Source organism: Falco rusticolus, chromosome 5 (genome assembly GCF_015220075.1).
Source record: "Falco rusticolus isolate bFalRus1 chromosome 5, bFalRus1.pri, whole genome shotgun sequence".
NCBI classification, from domain to species: domain Eukaryota; kingdom Metazoa; phylum Chordata; class Aves; order Falconiformes; family Falconidae; genus Falco; species Falco rusticolus.
The window spans coordinates 35528866-35542373 of NC_051191.1; the positions used below are offsets into that span (position 1 = coordinate 35528866).

A 13508-nucleotide genomic window follows, 5' to 3' on the forward strand; every position below is an offset into this window, starting at 1 on the left:
TAGAAATAACTTTTCTATTGCTGGTATATCTAAACTGAAGTCTACCTAGAACTATTACAGTATTGTGGCAGAATTTCACCCCAAGTTATTTACAATACCAGCAAAGATTAGATGGGGAAAAATAACAATGAAGTTTGATTAATCCATAGCTTGTTTAGAGAATTTTATAAGAAAATCCTCATGTTAGTGTTCACCCATGAGGAAACTGCAACTCTGTTTACACCAGAAAAAAAACGCAGCTTAATTCAAATTCCAAAATCCTCCTACCTCCAATTTCTAGCATTGCAATATTAGTACACGTTATGAAACAAACTTGATACCTAACTCTACAATACTGTTTCCAGAAGTTCTGTTGAGAACTGGACTGTTCTCTTATGCAGAAGAGCAGTAGTAGTTTGAGTTTACAGTTAGTTCATTTGGACATCTGAAAACATCTTGCAATGTCTTAAAATATTCTTGTAAATTAAATAAGTAGACATTCATTTCACAGAATTCAAGAATGAAAAAGGGCATTAGGAATAAGGTATGGTATTCTTACTTACACTGCAAGGAAGAGTTCTATGAGGAGTGCAATTCCATTAAATAATACTTCTATATTTCAGGACATAAACATTACTTCCTCCACAGAAAGCTCAGACATTTAAATACTGATATATATACCAGTGTCAGATTAGGGTGGAAATACAGCAGTCACAACCTCTGTGTGCACTGTAAGCATAGATAACTTTACAAGCAGTAATACATGTGTATTAACACTAAATTTTGAAAATTACTGCATTAATTCTCAAAATATGAATTATGCATGTTTTCATCCAAAGCTTTATAAGAAGTGTTCTGTTTCTGTACAAGTAGTTCAAGCGTGAACTTCTTAAGCGTTGGTACACAAAGCAGTTATCCTGAAGATATTAAGTTTGTTCAAAAGTTTCAGCAGACAGGATTCTTTTCTAGAATTAGTAACCGCTTACATAGTTCCAGTTCCTGGGGGGAACTGGTTGTTCACTTCCTCAGCGGGAACAGCTTCTTATGCCGCAATTAGTTAGATAGGAAGAAATTTTTCATGTGTTTTTCCTTACGCTTCATGTCCATTACTTCCTCAGCATCATTTTGTCATGCATCTTCTTTCCCTTTAACAACCAGGACACTGCTCCCTTGAAGCTTGCCTAAGTTTTCAAGGAGAAAAACACTGGAGTGTCAGCATTACCTGGGTTATTATGCATTTGCTTTACAAATCTGACCTAAATTCTAAATATAGGGGGGTAGGGTATTTAACTTTTTTTAGCACAATCTTTCAGATGGTAAAGCCTAGAGTTCCTGAAAATTTTGCTTCCCTGGGGTTTGATAGAACTGACTAACGCTGAGGAACTGTACATTTACTATTCCACAGAGCAACCAAGAATGCTTTAGTACAGGGCTTTCAAGACAAAGCCTGATGTTCCCTGTAATTGGTACTCTTTGGCTGGACATGAAGACCCAGACCAGGGTCCCCTCTCTGATATTATCAAAGCATTTTCTCTCCCTCCCACCATATAGCTGCCTGGAAAAGACATTAAAAAAACCACTGATAAAAGGACAACTGGGACATAAAAGTGTTATAAGACCTGAATAAGCAGGTTGAAAATGAAGGGAGGAAAAATACTGATTAGCTCATCAAGGAGGAAGGTACCTAGTGAAAAAAAGAACTAGAGCATCTAGTGCTCCAGTCTCATCTACTCTGGGGACCAATCAGGATGCATAGTACCAAAAGAGATATTTATGTGGATCATCAACCACATGTTCTAGTTTCCAATGATAAATAAAAAGGAATTTCAGTCTTAACCCTGACTGCACAGCTGAAGAGTGTATTACCTCCATTAAACAGTGGTGATGACTGATGAAATTACCAGCAGGAAGGATCAGCTGGGCTCCTTAATTCACTTTGGGCAATGTAAGCTATCTCAAAGCTTACCGGTATTAGCTAACCTAATCTGATTGAATTTGCAGGAATGGATTAGAACAAGCTTTGATAATTCTGTGCCAGTGAAACAGGAGGTACCAAGTATTTGGGTGTGCCATTAATTTTCAGCAACACTGCCAAAATCAGGAAATCATCCACAGTCCATGCATTCCACTTCACAGTCCAACAGTGTTAACAGATATTTGAAGTCTGCAAAACTCTACCCTCAATACCGAAAGAATGCTCTTCTGCAGATTTCCTTGAAACTAAACAAATATGGTTTAATCATGCAGAAAAATGATGTATTCCTCCCCAGGAGAACTTTTTTTAGCTGCACTAAGTCAATTTTAACAATGAATTCTTCCTGGAAAGAAGGAAAATAGCAAGCAACAAATTTTCAAGTTCCCAAAACAGCCACTGATAGTCTAACCTTTGAAGACATACTTTTCTGTTAGATTTTCCCTTACGTCAGAACTTGGAATATTTCAAGTCCCAAAACTGCTAATGGAATTTGATTCAGTCTGAAATTCATCCACCCTGGCACATGGGATGGCATTAGATGAAATATCTATGGCAGAAGACAAAGTCACAGTAGTTCCTTTTCATCCTAAGATGTATGAATCTGCACTGCGCAAGAGATTTAAAGAAATCAGTATTTACTACCACTACTAAAACAGAAAACATTCCAGTAGTATATAACTGTAATGCAAGCCCTTGCATGGCAATCCAAATTTATTGAACTACTGATGCTAAGTCATACAAAATTGCACCACTTTAATTAAGGCTTTTAGTTTACATTTGGCCACCTCAAAGCAGTTGTAACATTAGGTTGGTCAATTTAAATACTGTGGCTCCCTGTTGGATATACACACAATCTTTACACCCAAACGTTAATGCATACAAAGCAACAAGGCATTGTTAAATAAATCAGCAAAAGTTAATTACTGCAACTTAGGCCCTGTGACCAATTACACATGATTAAAATTACTTCCCACATTCACATCCACAGTACTCTTCCACCATTTAACATCTCAACCAAAACGTTACACATGTAAAACAATCACTAACAGGCAAAAGTACTAAACCTGTATATTTGGTATTGCAAATACACTTATGCATGAGCAAGCAAGGGAATTCACAGTGAGAATCTACAGCTGCAGAAGCCCGAAAATGATTTACAAAAAATTGTTAAATCATTAAAAAATTGTTTTAAAATATACACTTCTTGTTGTAGACCCCCACTGTACACACAACTATAAACATTGTTCCCTATGTAAACAAGGAAAAGGAAACATACAATAAAAGGTTGAAAAGTCTGGACATTTCCTTCCCAACAGATATTAAAGGCCATGTCTTTAGTCAGACGTTATACTGAAAGGATTCTTAAAGACTAGATCACTGTCTCCACAGGTTTTTCCTAAAATTAAAAAACTATATAGCTGTTGTGTTAATCAAAGCGCTTTTGTACAATACGATGATGATGATGATCCTGTATTTCTTTAAAAAAGTTACAATAAGCTACAAATACCGATGAAGCAAAGTTATCTGGAGTAGTCTATATAGGAGCTCTTTGGACTTTCTTTTATTATGCTAAAATAGTGGTGCTTTTAGGATTTACATTATTGTACTCTCCAATAGAAAGTGGGGGTTGTTGAAGTATACAGTACACAGTTTTCATACATGTACAACATTGGTGGATGAACAATGTCTCTTATCAGTAATACTGGATGTAGGCTCTGGTTTTACCAGTTGCATACACTTAGAATATTTATAAGTAAAAATCTCTCATGACACTGGAAAGTGATTAGAATGTGCAAACTGATGTAGTAGCTTTCATCCATTTCTTAAAGGGTACCACCACAGGAAAGTCCATTTAAGATGTTGGTAGGTTTAATAAAGTTGGAATGCTGGCACTGTTGAATTGGGCAACAGTTCTTCAGACCTGTAACAACAAAACAAGATGTTAGTCTTAGGAACAACTATTTGTCATTGTTCTTTAGTTAAAGGAACTAAAGTAGGAACTAGCGAAGTTCTGAGCAAACAGACTTAGAAAATAACCTTATTACTTCTCCCCTACTAACATAATTTCTACCATACACATACAAGTAACAGTCTACCTCAACTAGTAAAACTTAATTGGGATGCATATAGTAATCCAAGATGAACTTGGAACTACTTGTGGAAGTAGTATTTGATGGCTAGAACTGGTTTTGCTTACTGTATGACAGTTCCAGTAGCTTTAAAAGCAAAAACACATTTGGAGGATCAAAGCTCCTGAACCAAAAGCCCTGTTAAAGAAATAAGGCAGCCATTCCTGCCATCCTCAGCTAATGCTTTTAGAACTCTTTCAGTTTTGCTTTGAACGGATTCAAGTTGTTCAAATTAAGTTAGTTTTAACACCAATACCAAAAATAGTTAAACATGGCACTATCTGAATATTAAAAGTAAAAAATTTATGACAGTGAAATACTGGAGCATCCTGGTAGGACATAACAAATAAGTCTATCAGAACAAAATAATGGATTATAGCACTGAAGCAACAGAACCACCATATGTCCAGTAAAATCAAAAGGAATCAAAATGAACATACATAAAACATAAAAAGGACATAGACCTGTTGAAGCGAGTCCAGAGGAGGACCACAAAGATGATCACAGGCTGGAGCACCTCTCCTATGAAGACAGACTGAGGGAGCTGGGGTTGTTCAGCCTGGAGAAGAGGTGGCTCTGGGGAGACCTTACAGCTGCCTTTCAACATATAACGGGGGCTTATAAGAAAGATGGGGGCAGACTTTTAAGCAGGGCCTGTAGCAAATTTAGACAAGGGGGAATGGCTTTAAACTGAAAGAGGGCAGATTTAGATTAAATATTAGGAAGAAATTCTTTACTGTGACGGTGATGAGACACTGGAACAGGTTGTTGCAGATGCCCCATCCCTGGAAACGTTCAAGGTCAGGCTGGATGGGGCTTTGAACAACTTGGTGTAGTGGAAGGTGTCCCTGCCTATGGCAGGGTGTTTGGAATTAGATAATCTTTAAGATTCCTTCCAACCCCCCATTCAGTTCTATGAACAGGCAATCTGCATGATGTCAGGTCAATCAAGGGAGACCTCAGCCCATACTGAGGCTTGGAGGTAGAAAGAAGGAAACAAGCTGCCCTAGAACATGTTGCAGAAAAAAACCCATGCCTGCTGACTAACTTCTGAAAAGGCTTGCTTGAAGAGCAGGCTGGAGCTTGCTTGAATGAGCCTTCAGCAGCATTCTTAAAGCATGGATTTAGTCATGTAGAACATTAGCCAACTGCCAATGAGTAAGAAATTGATCTAGTAACCAACAGCTCCAGGTCAAATATTTGTAATGTTACAATGATCACTTCATGATTCTCTTCCAAATGTACTAATCACAATAGAGTCTGTGAAATACCCATGTAGCTCAAAGAAAGCAAGCTAAATTCTTATGACATCATTCAGATATATTCAGGAGTTCAAAGCAGAAAGTGATACTTTAGCATGCAAACTGCAATATTTTACAGCATGCGTTCCTGACCAGTATATTTGATCAGCCTTTAAAAAAAACACCCCTGTTTCCAAACGCTAAAGTTCTGAACTATTGGAACACCACCGTTAATCTGGCTCTACCAACACATTAAATCTTATATATATATATAAAAAAAGATGCTAGTGTGAGCAGTATATCTTGCACCTATTTGTAGTTCTGACTTTGGAAAGGCAAAATGAAGACCTTAAAAATTTCTATGATAATGTAAATCAAGAAATTTCAATGCTATTCTGCATCAACAGCTACCACAGTTGTTTAGGTTTGTTTTTTTCTTGTTTTGTTTTGTTTGTTTTTAATAGACGTAATACACAGACAATTTTAAAAGGTTTACCTGGCTCAGAGCTACAGTACAACTATGTATTAAAGTAGCTGACATGATGACTTTTTGCGTGCTTTTCCAGGCACTGGAGTTTTTCTGTTAATTTGTCGCACAAGGTCATAAAAGATCTGTGAAAAATAAAATCAGTTGGTTATTGGAATTAAGAGGCTTCTCTCATAACCTTAAGCCTTGAATCTTCACACATAATGTACTCACGTACTCAAGAACCCCTGTAAATATTTAGTTATCAAAGCCAGAAAGTTACATTGTATGCTTAATTAATACCTGGTTTTTTTTTCTGTTTAAGATAATTGTCTGCCAAGGGTTTTCCACTTTCAATGAAGCCAACTGAAGAGGCATCTGTAATCCACATCTATTTAACCTCTGGGTTAAGTTAATCTGAACATGCACGATACATGCCATAGCGATCAACTACTATATGCTGTTACTTTGCAATTTAGCACTGAGGTCAAGAAACGGGGCACAGCTTTCTTTAACTCAAATCACTCTAAGGATATTTTTTATAAAGTAAGTTCTATTGTGTTTTAACTACACATTTTCATGGTAACTGAAGTACAATGCGTATTCAGTAATAGACTCCCTTTTTTGAATGAGATCATGCTTTTCCAGATATTTTAAAAATACTGAAGTCCACAGAATTAATTTAGCAGCCTCTCTAGGACTGCAGCATGACATAAGCGTAACATTTCCTAGAGAAGTAATTCATGTACGAGACTCAGTCACACTTTGAGTCTCCTAGAATTCTAATTAGAACATTATTTTGTTGAAAGGCTAATGTAAGACAAGTCTACATACTACAATTAAACAGCATCTGTTTCATTCATAATTGACATTGTTCCAATTATTTCTGCATCTCCTAAATCAAGGAAGTGCTTATACTAAAACCATCTTAGCAGTTTCCTAAGCACTGGCTGCAAAGCAGCAAACATTCCAAGAAGGGCTTTTAGCATTTGATGGAAGTTCTAGTTTATTAAACATATGACTTTTATATAGTTAAGACAATTAATTTGTATTTAAGAAAAACTGAACAGCTTTCAGGAATTCCCAAATAATTAAATACACATTACTCATTTTAAGAAAAATCAGCTGTGCTTAAACCCACCATATTCTTTTGATTACATGCAAGTCTTGCAGAGGCCCTTTCAACTTGACTGATATGGCCAACATTTTCCAGAAGACACAATGCACTGTAGAGTTTATCATAAAATTCAAGCTGTTCCAGAAATGTAAATACTGACACAGCTTCTTTCTGCAAAAATTTTTGCATTCTTTTTTTATGCTGGCACCCCCACTGGATAAGGCGGCATGTGCCATGGCAAGTCCCAAAAAATGCACATTTGATCAGTCAGCTCCTGCTAAATAAGTAGCTAGAAAGCGAAGAAGCTTTTGCCCATTTTTTCCTTAACAGAGCTGTTAGTTTTGACAAAAACCTTGAGAGCGTTCTTGTTCTTACTATCTCAAATTATGTAATACGAAATAACTTCAATTAAATAGTGTTAAGGACTTCACTCTTAAAAAAGTAGTTTAGCAGTACATTCTCAGTTGATACATCTCACATTCTCACAATAGTAGGGTACAGTTTTTGTCCATTACATGGATTGTTAATCATTCTTCCTTGACAAACTGTAAATATTTGGTTACTAGAACAGCATCCCATCCTTCTGTCCTTGCCATCTCTCCCCCCGCACAGGTAATGGGCCTTACCTCATTAACATTTATCTTTGATTTTGCAGAAGACTCTAAGAATGCACAGTTATTCCATTGCCTTGCTAGGTTCTGACCTTGTTCCTTTCCCACAACTCTTTCATCTTCCAAGTCACACTTATTGCCAACCAGAATCATAGGCACCTAAAAAACAATTTAGTACCAGCAAAAAAATCATTAAGATTTTGGGAAGGCACAATGTGAATACACACCTAAAATCTTATCTGAATCCTTAGAGGATCCTGACTTCCAGAATAATCAAGCTCTGGTATAACTGAAAATTAAGTTTACAGTTCTGTGATACTTTAATCTTAAAATCAAAGTAACTGCATTCTTTGCTTGCTGTTTGGTCAGATGGTGGTGGGAATGGTTTGAGGAATCAGTACACTGCCAATTGAGCGCATTTCACATCTTCTAGGTGACCTAATGAAATTTCATTTCTAGATGTTTGAGGCGTCACGTCTACTGAAGAATCTGCTACCAGATTTTTAAGTGTTCAGAAATCCTGGAAAAAGAGGCCTATAGTGGGTAGCACAATGAATGACACTAAAGCTCCTTTCACCATTCCTCTACTTCCAGCGTATCTGCACTCTTTTCAAGAGCAGTTTGCTCACACAGTTCTTCTTAGGAAGCTGGTGCCCACACAGGAAAGAAACATGCTACCTTAACAAAATTACCAATGACAGAAAATGCTGAATTGACCTTTGCAGCAAGAGAAGGTAATCATACAAAGTTGTTCGGGTTTTTTTTAAACTTCTTTTTACTAATTTAAGGACATAGCTACATTTCTTCCAAATTCAAGTGCTAAAAAAAGGTTTACAATATTTTGGCCATTTAATTTCCTCCCACTGAGAAGGCAAGTCATGCCTCAGCTTTGGCACAGGAAAAACTTAATGGAAAATCTGGTGAAAGCTTGTAACTTAAAGCTTATTATCTTTCTCCTGACACTATGGAATGGCTTTCAAGACTGAGGGGAGTGTTCTAAAAAGAAATACAATTCCAAGGAAATACTACCAAAGACAGCTTATGCTAGTGAACATAAATATACCATGTGAACTAAGGTTTCAGATATCATCACACTTATCTTTATTTTAGTGTACAAAATTAATCTAATGCTAAACAAGGCTGTAACTTGGTAGGCTCTGGATGGGAAAGGTACATGCAATTTCAATACTATCCCCTTTTGAGCTACATTTGTGATAACTGGCAATAAATCACTTCTAGAAGAAATCTGCTGAACATAGACAAGACCTGCAAATGCTTATGATTAAGAAACTGCAGTGTGGTTTGCATTACAAAAGTCCCAATGAACTTCCCTGAAACATTATGTATCAGGTTTGCATAGCAAGGTGGGGGCACTACAGGGATGGCTTCTGTAAGAAGCTGCTAGAAGCTTCCCCTATGTCTGGGTAGAGCCAATGCCAGCCAGCTCCAAGATGGAACCACCCCTGGCCAAGACTGAGCCCATCAGTGAGTGGTAACACCTCTGTAATGATGTATTTAAGAAGGGGCAAAAATAAAACACCTCTGCAAGGGCAACTGCAGCTGAAGAGAGGAGTAAGAACAGGTGAAAGCAACAACTCTGCAGACACCCAGGTCAGTGCAGGAGGGGGATGAGGTGCTGGATTCAGGTGCTGGAGCAGAGATTCCCCTGCAGGCTGTGGTGAAGCCCTTGGTGAGGCAGGCTGTGACCCTGCAGCCCATGGGGGTCCATGATGGTGGAAGATATCCACCTGCAGCCCATGGAGGACCCCATGCCAGAGCAGGTGGATGCCCAAAGGAGGTTGTGGCCTGCAGGAAGCCTGCGCCGGAGCAGGATCCTGGCAGGACCTGTGGCCCTGTGGAAAGAAGAGCTCACACTGGAGCAGGTTTGCTGGCAGGACTTGCGACCCCGTGGGGGACCCACGCTGGGGCAGTCTGTTCCTGAAGGGTTGCACCCCACAGAAGGGACCCATGCTGGAGCAGTTTGTGAAAAACTGTAGTCCGTGGGAAGGACTCCTGGTGGAGAATCTTGTGGAGACCTGTCTCCCATGGGAGGGATCCCAATGCTGGAGCAAGGGAAGAGTGTCAGGAGGAAGAAGCAGCAGAGACAACGTGTGATGAACTGACCACAACCCCCATTTCCTGTGCCCATGCACTGCTAGCGGGGAAGAGATGGAGAACTCAGGAATGAAGTTAAACCCAGGAAGAAGGGAAGGGCGGGAGGGAAGGTGGTTTTAAGTTTTGGTTCTATTTCTCATTATCCTACTCTGATTTGAATGGTAGTAAGTTAAACTGATTTTCCCAAGTTGAGTCTGTTTTGCCTGTGACAGTAATTGGTGAGTGATGTTTCCCTGTCCCTATCCTGACCCACAAGCTTGTAGTTATATTTTTCCTCTGCCATGTCCAGCTGAGGAGCAGAGTCACAAAGCAGCTTTGCTGGGCACCTGGCACACAGCCAGGGTCAGCCCACCACACATTTACTACATCCCACATCTGCTGACAGCAGAAGCATATACGGGTACATGCATTAAGGAGGGCATGAAAGTTTCCATGAGCACAGTTTAAATGAGATGGGCACACTTTAAAACTGCTTGCTTCCCCCCCCAGCCTCCCCCAAAGGAAGATTTTCCTGCCCAATGGCTACAACCTACAAGGTGTTTCTGTTAAAAACACGCTCTTAGCGCTGTTTCACATTTGAAATACCATTCTTACTTTTATTAAGGGATGGAGCATTTGCTTCCTACAACCACAGTGTTTTTTTTAAATCAATTATAATCTGGAATGTCTTAGCCTCACTTTATATCTTTAAAAATGCTGAGGTGCATATCAAAATTGTGTAGAAATAGGATGACCAAACTTACCTGCAAACGTATACACGAAATATTAAAATTGCATGTTACGCAGCTTTTAAGCTCACAGTATTGTCTTCCATAAGAACTTAGAATTTTGTTCTTTTAAAATACCATACACAGTAAGCATATTGAAGACATTAAAACTGTAGGATTTTCTTTAAATGTACATTGCTACTGAGGTAAGAATAGAGTTGCTTTAGAAATGTTTTCTGCAGTATTAGAGAACAAGGTTACATACAGTTTCAGATGGAGTCTTTTAAAGGAAGAGATTAAAAAGACAATTCTCTATGTGACACATGAGAAATTAGAATTTCTCCAGTTTGCCTTTCTGTATTATGCTGGTTGATTTGTGTCTTAATTTCAAGCTTGGAAGCTATCTGATTCACAGTGTATATATTACAATATCTGTAATGAAAACTCTAAACGTAAGTATTAAGCATTTTTAGAGATGCTTACATCATCAGTGTCTTTGACTCGAAGAATCTGTTCTCTTAGATCCTGTAAATCATTAAAAGTGGACTGTGCTGTGATGGAATATACTAATGCAAAACCTTGTCCATTTTTCATGTATAGGTCTCTCATTGCTGTAAACTGTTCCTGTAATTAAAAAAGATACAGATATTGCATTCAATCTGCACTTTCATTGCAGAAACTACAATACACTTCAGGTCACAAATGGATCCACAAGTATGATGCATTTGTGCCCCCTCCCTCCCCACCTTTAAATTGACCAGTATTTAACTGTTCGACTATAAATATTACAATAAACCAAACTGCTTTTAAAGAAATCTTAAGTTTAGGACAGTATCTGTGGGGTAGCTGAACAACATCTAGATATTGCCAAGGGGTATACTCTGGGAAAAACAGCACAGAAACTAGAGTGATTTCTTAAGAGAGGAAAGGTGCAATAGAAGATGAAGTGTAATCTGTAGACTACAGAAGTTAGATTCCTCCTGAATCTCTCCTTACATACCAACTTCTTCCCCATCTCCTGACTGTTCTTTAAAATGCATCAAAAAATAAACGCATCACTTTTCAGCCTCCATTTTGTAGTCTAGGCACTTGCCTATATCAGATTCCACTTTAATTTTCAAGGAGATTGACTATAGGATGAAGACACTCAACAGACTCGCCACATTTCCTAGCCTTCGGTGACAACTATGATACTGCATATTAAGAGCTGCTGGTACACTGCACAGCAGCATTAGGACTTCTCACCATTTGAAAACTCTCACCAGTAATGACTGTGGAATAGCATTTGCCTTTCTCACACTGATGACTGCTATCTTGTGCCTGATCAATCACTCACCAAGTCCCTTACTGTACATCACATGAAAAGTGCAATTTATTTTGAGAACAGCCACTCCATCTTGCTATAGTTTTACATGGCCTTACTCTAGTAAGGAGTTTAAATTAAGTTATTATTATTATTGGACCAGGGTACTGATGCAGTTCAGAGAACACATTACACTCTAAGGGTCTTGAGCTTATGCTCATTGGAATCAATGAAGGAAGTTATTGGTTTCAGTAATTTTGTAACAAGATAGAGAAAAACCTGACCAGTATGCAAAGGGTCCACATAAACCCCATGCTTTGAGTTCCCATAAGCTGACTAAAGCGATTTTTATCCCAATGTCAGAGTACATCTTACACACAAAAGAAAAAGGAGATGAGAAGAAAGCACATATTCTCTACAGCAACAGAAATCAAACCTGAGTAACTATTGGGCATAAATTTCTCTGGGCAATATAAACTTGAAAGCAGCATAATCTTAAAATGCTCGGTCTCGTGTTTCCCCTATTACAGAACATCAACTCACAAGAAACCTGCAATTCATTTTCTGATGCCATACTCAAGTTTTGTTTAAATACCACTATGTTAAAGAACATCCTTTAACCCAATACACCAATCACAGTTACTCCTTAGAGAATAAGGAAGGAAACATGTCACCATTTACATCCCTACAGCTTTTGATGATTTTTAACATTGTACGTCAATATTTCAGGAAGTCTGACATACCGTTCCTGCAGTATCTAAGATTTCAAGCATACACTGTTGTGCATCTACTTCAACTTGCTGTTAAGAGAGAAAAATGCGGTTAGAATTCTTCTTCTTGCAACCCCCCCTCCAAAGACACCAGGAATTGTGTGATTTTTATAAGCAAATTCATAATGCACAAAGCAACATAATGGCTAAAGTAGTTCATATGGATATACACTTTGAAAACAGCAGGAAGAAGCCTTTCAAAAAGCCCTAGTGACATTTTCAAAAGCAGAGTCAGCAGCCAAGAATCACTTTGCAAAGTGATCAAGAATTTTTGATTATTCAAAAGGAGACCACTAAATTTGTAATGATTGTTATCAGCAACTCACACAATTTCTACTTGTTTCAGGGATCATTCACAGAAAAGTACAAGTGAAAGCTAGAAAGTTGAATTGGTATATTAATGCTCATTTAATAGTAATTCAGATGAACAAGAGTGCAAGTAGCACACAGCAAACAATAAACCAAGCAAAACACTAAGGGTGCTGTCCCCAAAACAAGCTTTTAGTGATACTAATTAGGAAACTGATCCAGCTTAGAAAAACTTAGAAAAAAACCCAGAAGGTTTAAGAAGCCAGATCAATTTCTTCATATATTTCAGAGTTCCTTTATCTAGTTTCTACCTCAAAAAAATCCCACAAGCCTGCAAGGGCAGCAAAAGACATGGAAATGCCCTCAAGCTGTTTCAAGCATGCTATCCACAATTTCTTATTATTTTTCCAAGCTGTTAATATATTTCCATTTGCATGTAAAATTTTTAGTTGGCAGATCAGCACCCAGAAAGAACTTTGTGTCCCCTATTCCCAGTGTATGCATTATCACTAGTATAACTTTGAGCTTTTCTTTTGTATCTAGATCTGGGGGCGGGTGTGTGTGTGTGTGTGTGTGGTGGTGCTGGGAAGAGGAATATTTCCACTCCTCTCACAACTCCCCCAAATCCCCTAGAGATGGAGATTCCTTCAACAACCACTACTTTAGTATGTATTGCTGACAAAGTTATTCAGCTAGTTAAGCAGCATCTATTCTCTTTATAAAGAAATATTTGGGGAGTAAACCAAGGCATCAAATTTCAAGACTTCATGCTCAGTGTAGTTATAG

General features: G+C 38.1%; 1 protein-coding gene across 1 annotated transcript in view; it reads right to left on the bottom strand.

The window, feature by feature from the left end:
- Positions 1-2629: 2629 nt before the first annotated feature.
- The window catches only part of RAP1B (RAP1B, member of RAS oncogene family), a 32847-nt gene continuing 21968 nt past the window's right edge, over positions 2630-13508 (bottom strand). Inside the window, exons 4-8 of the mRNA XM_037388801.1 lie at positions 12387-12443; positions 10824-10964; positions 7534-7677; positions 5821-5936; positions 2630-3875 (exon numbers count right to left, since the gene is read on the bottom strand). Coding sequence (XP_037244698.1) covers positions 5850-5936; positions 7534-7677; positions 10824-10964; positions 12387-12443 — 429 coding nt within the window. The 3' untranslated portion in view covers positions 2630-3875; positions 5821-5849. The remainder of the gene's footprint in view (positions 3876-5820; positions 5937-7533; positions 7678-10823; positions 10965-12386; positions 12444-13508) is intronic.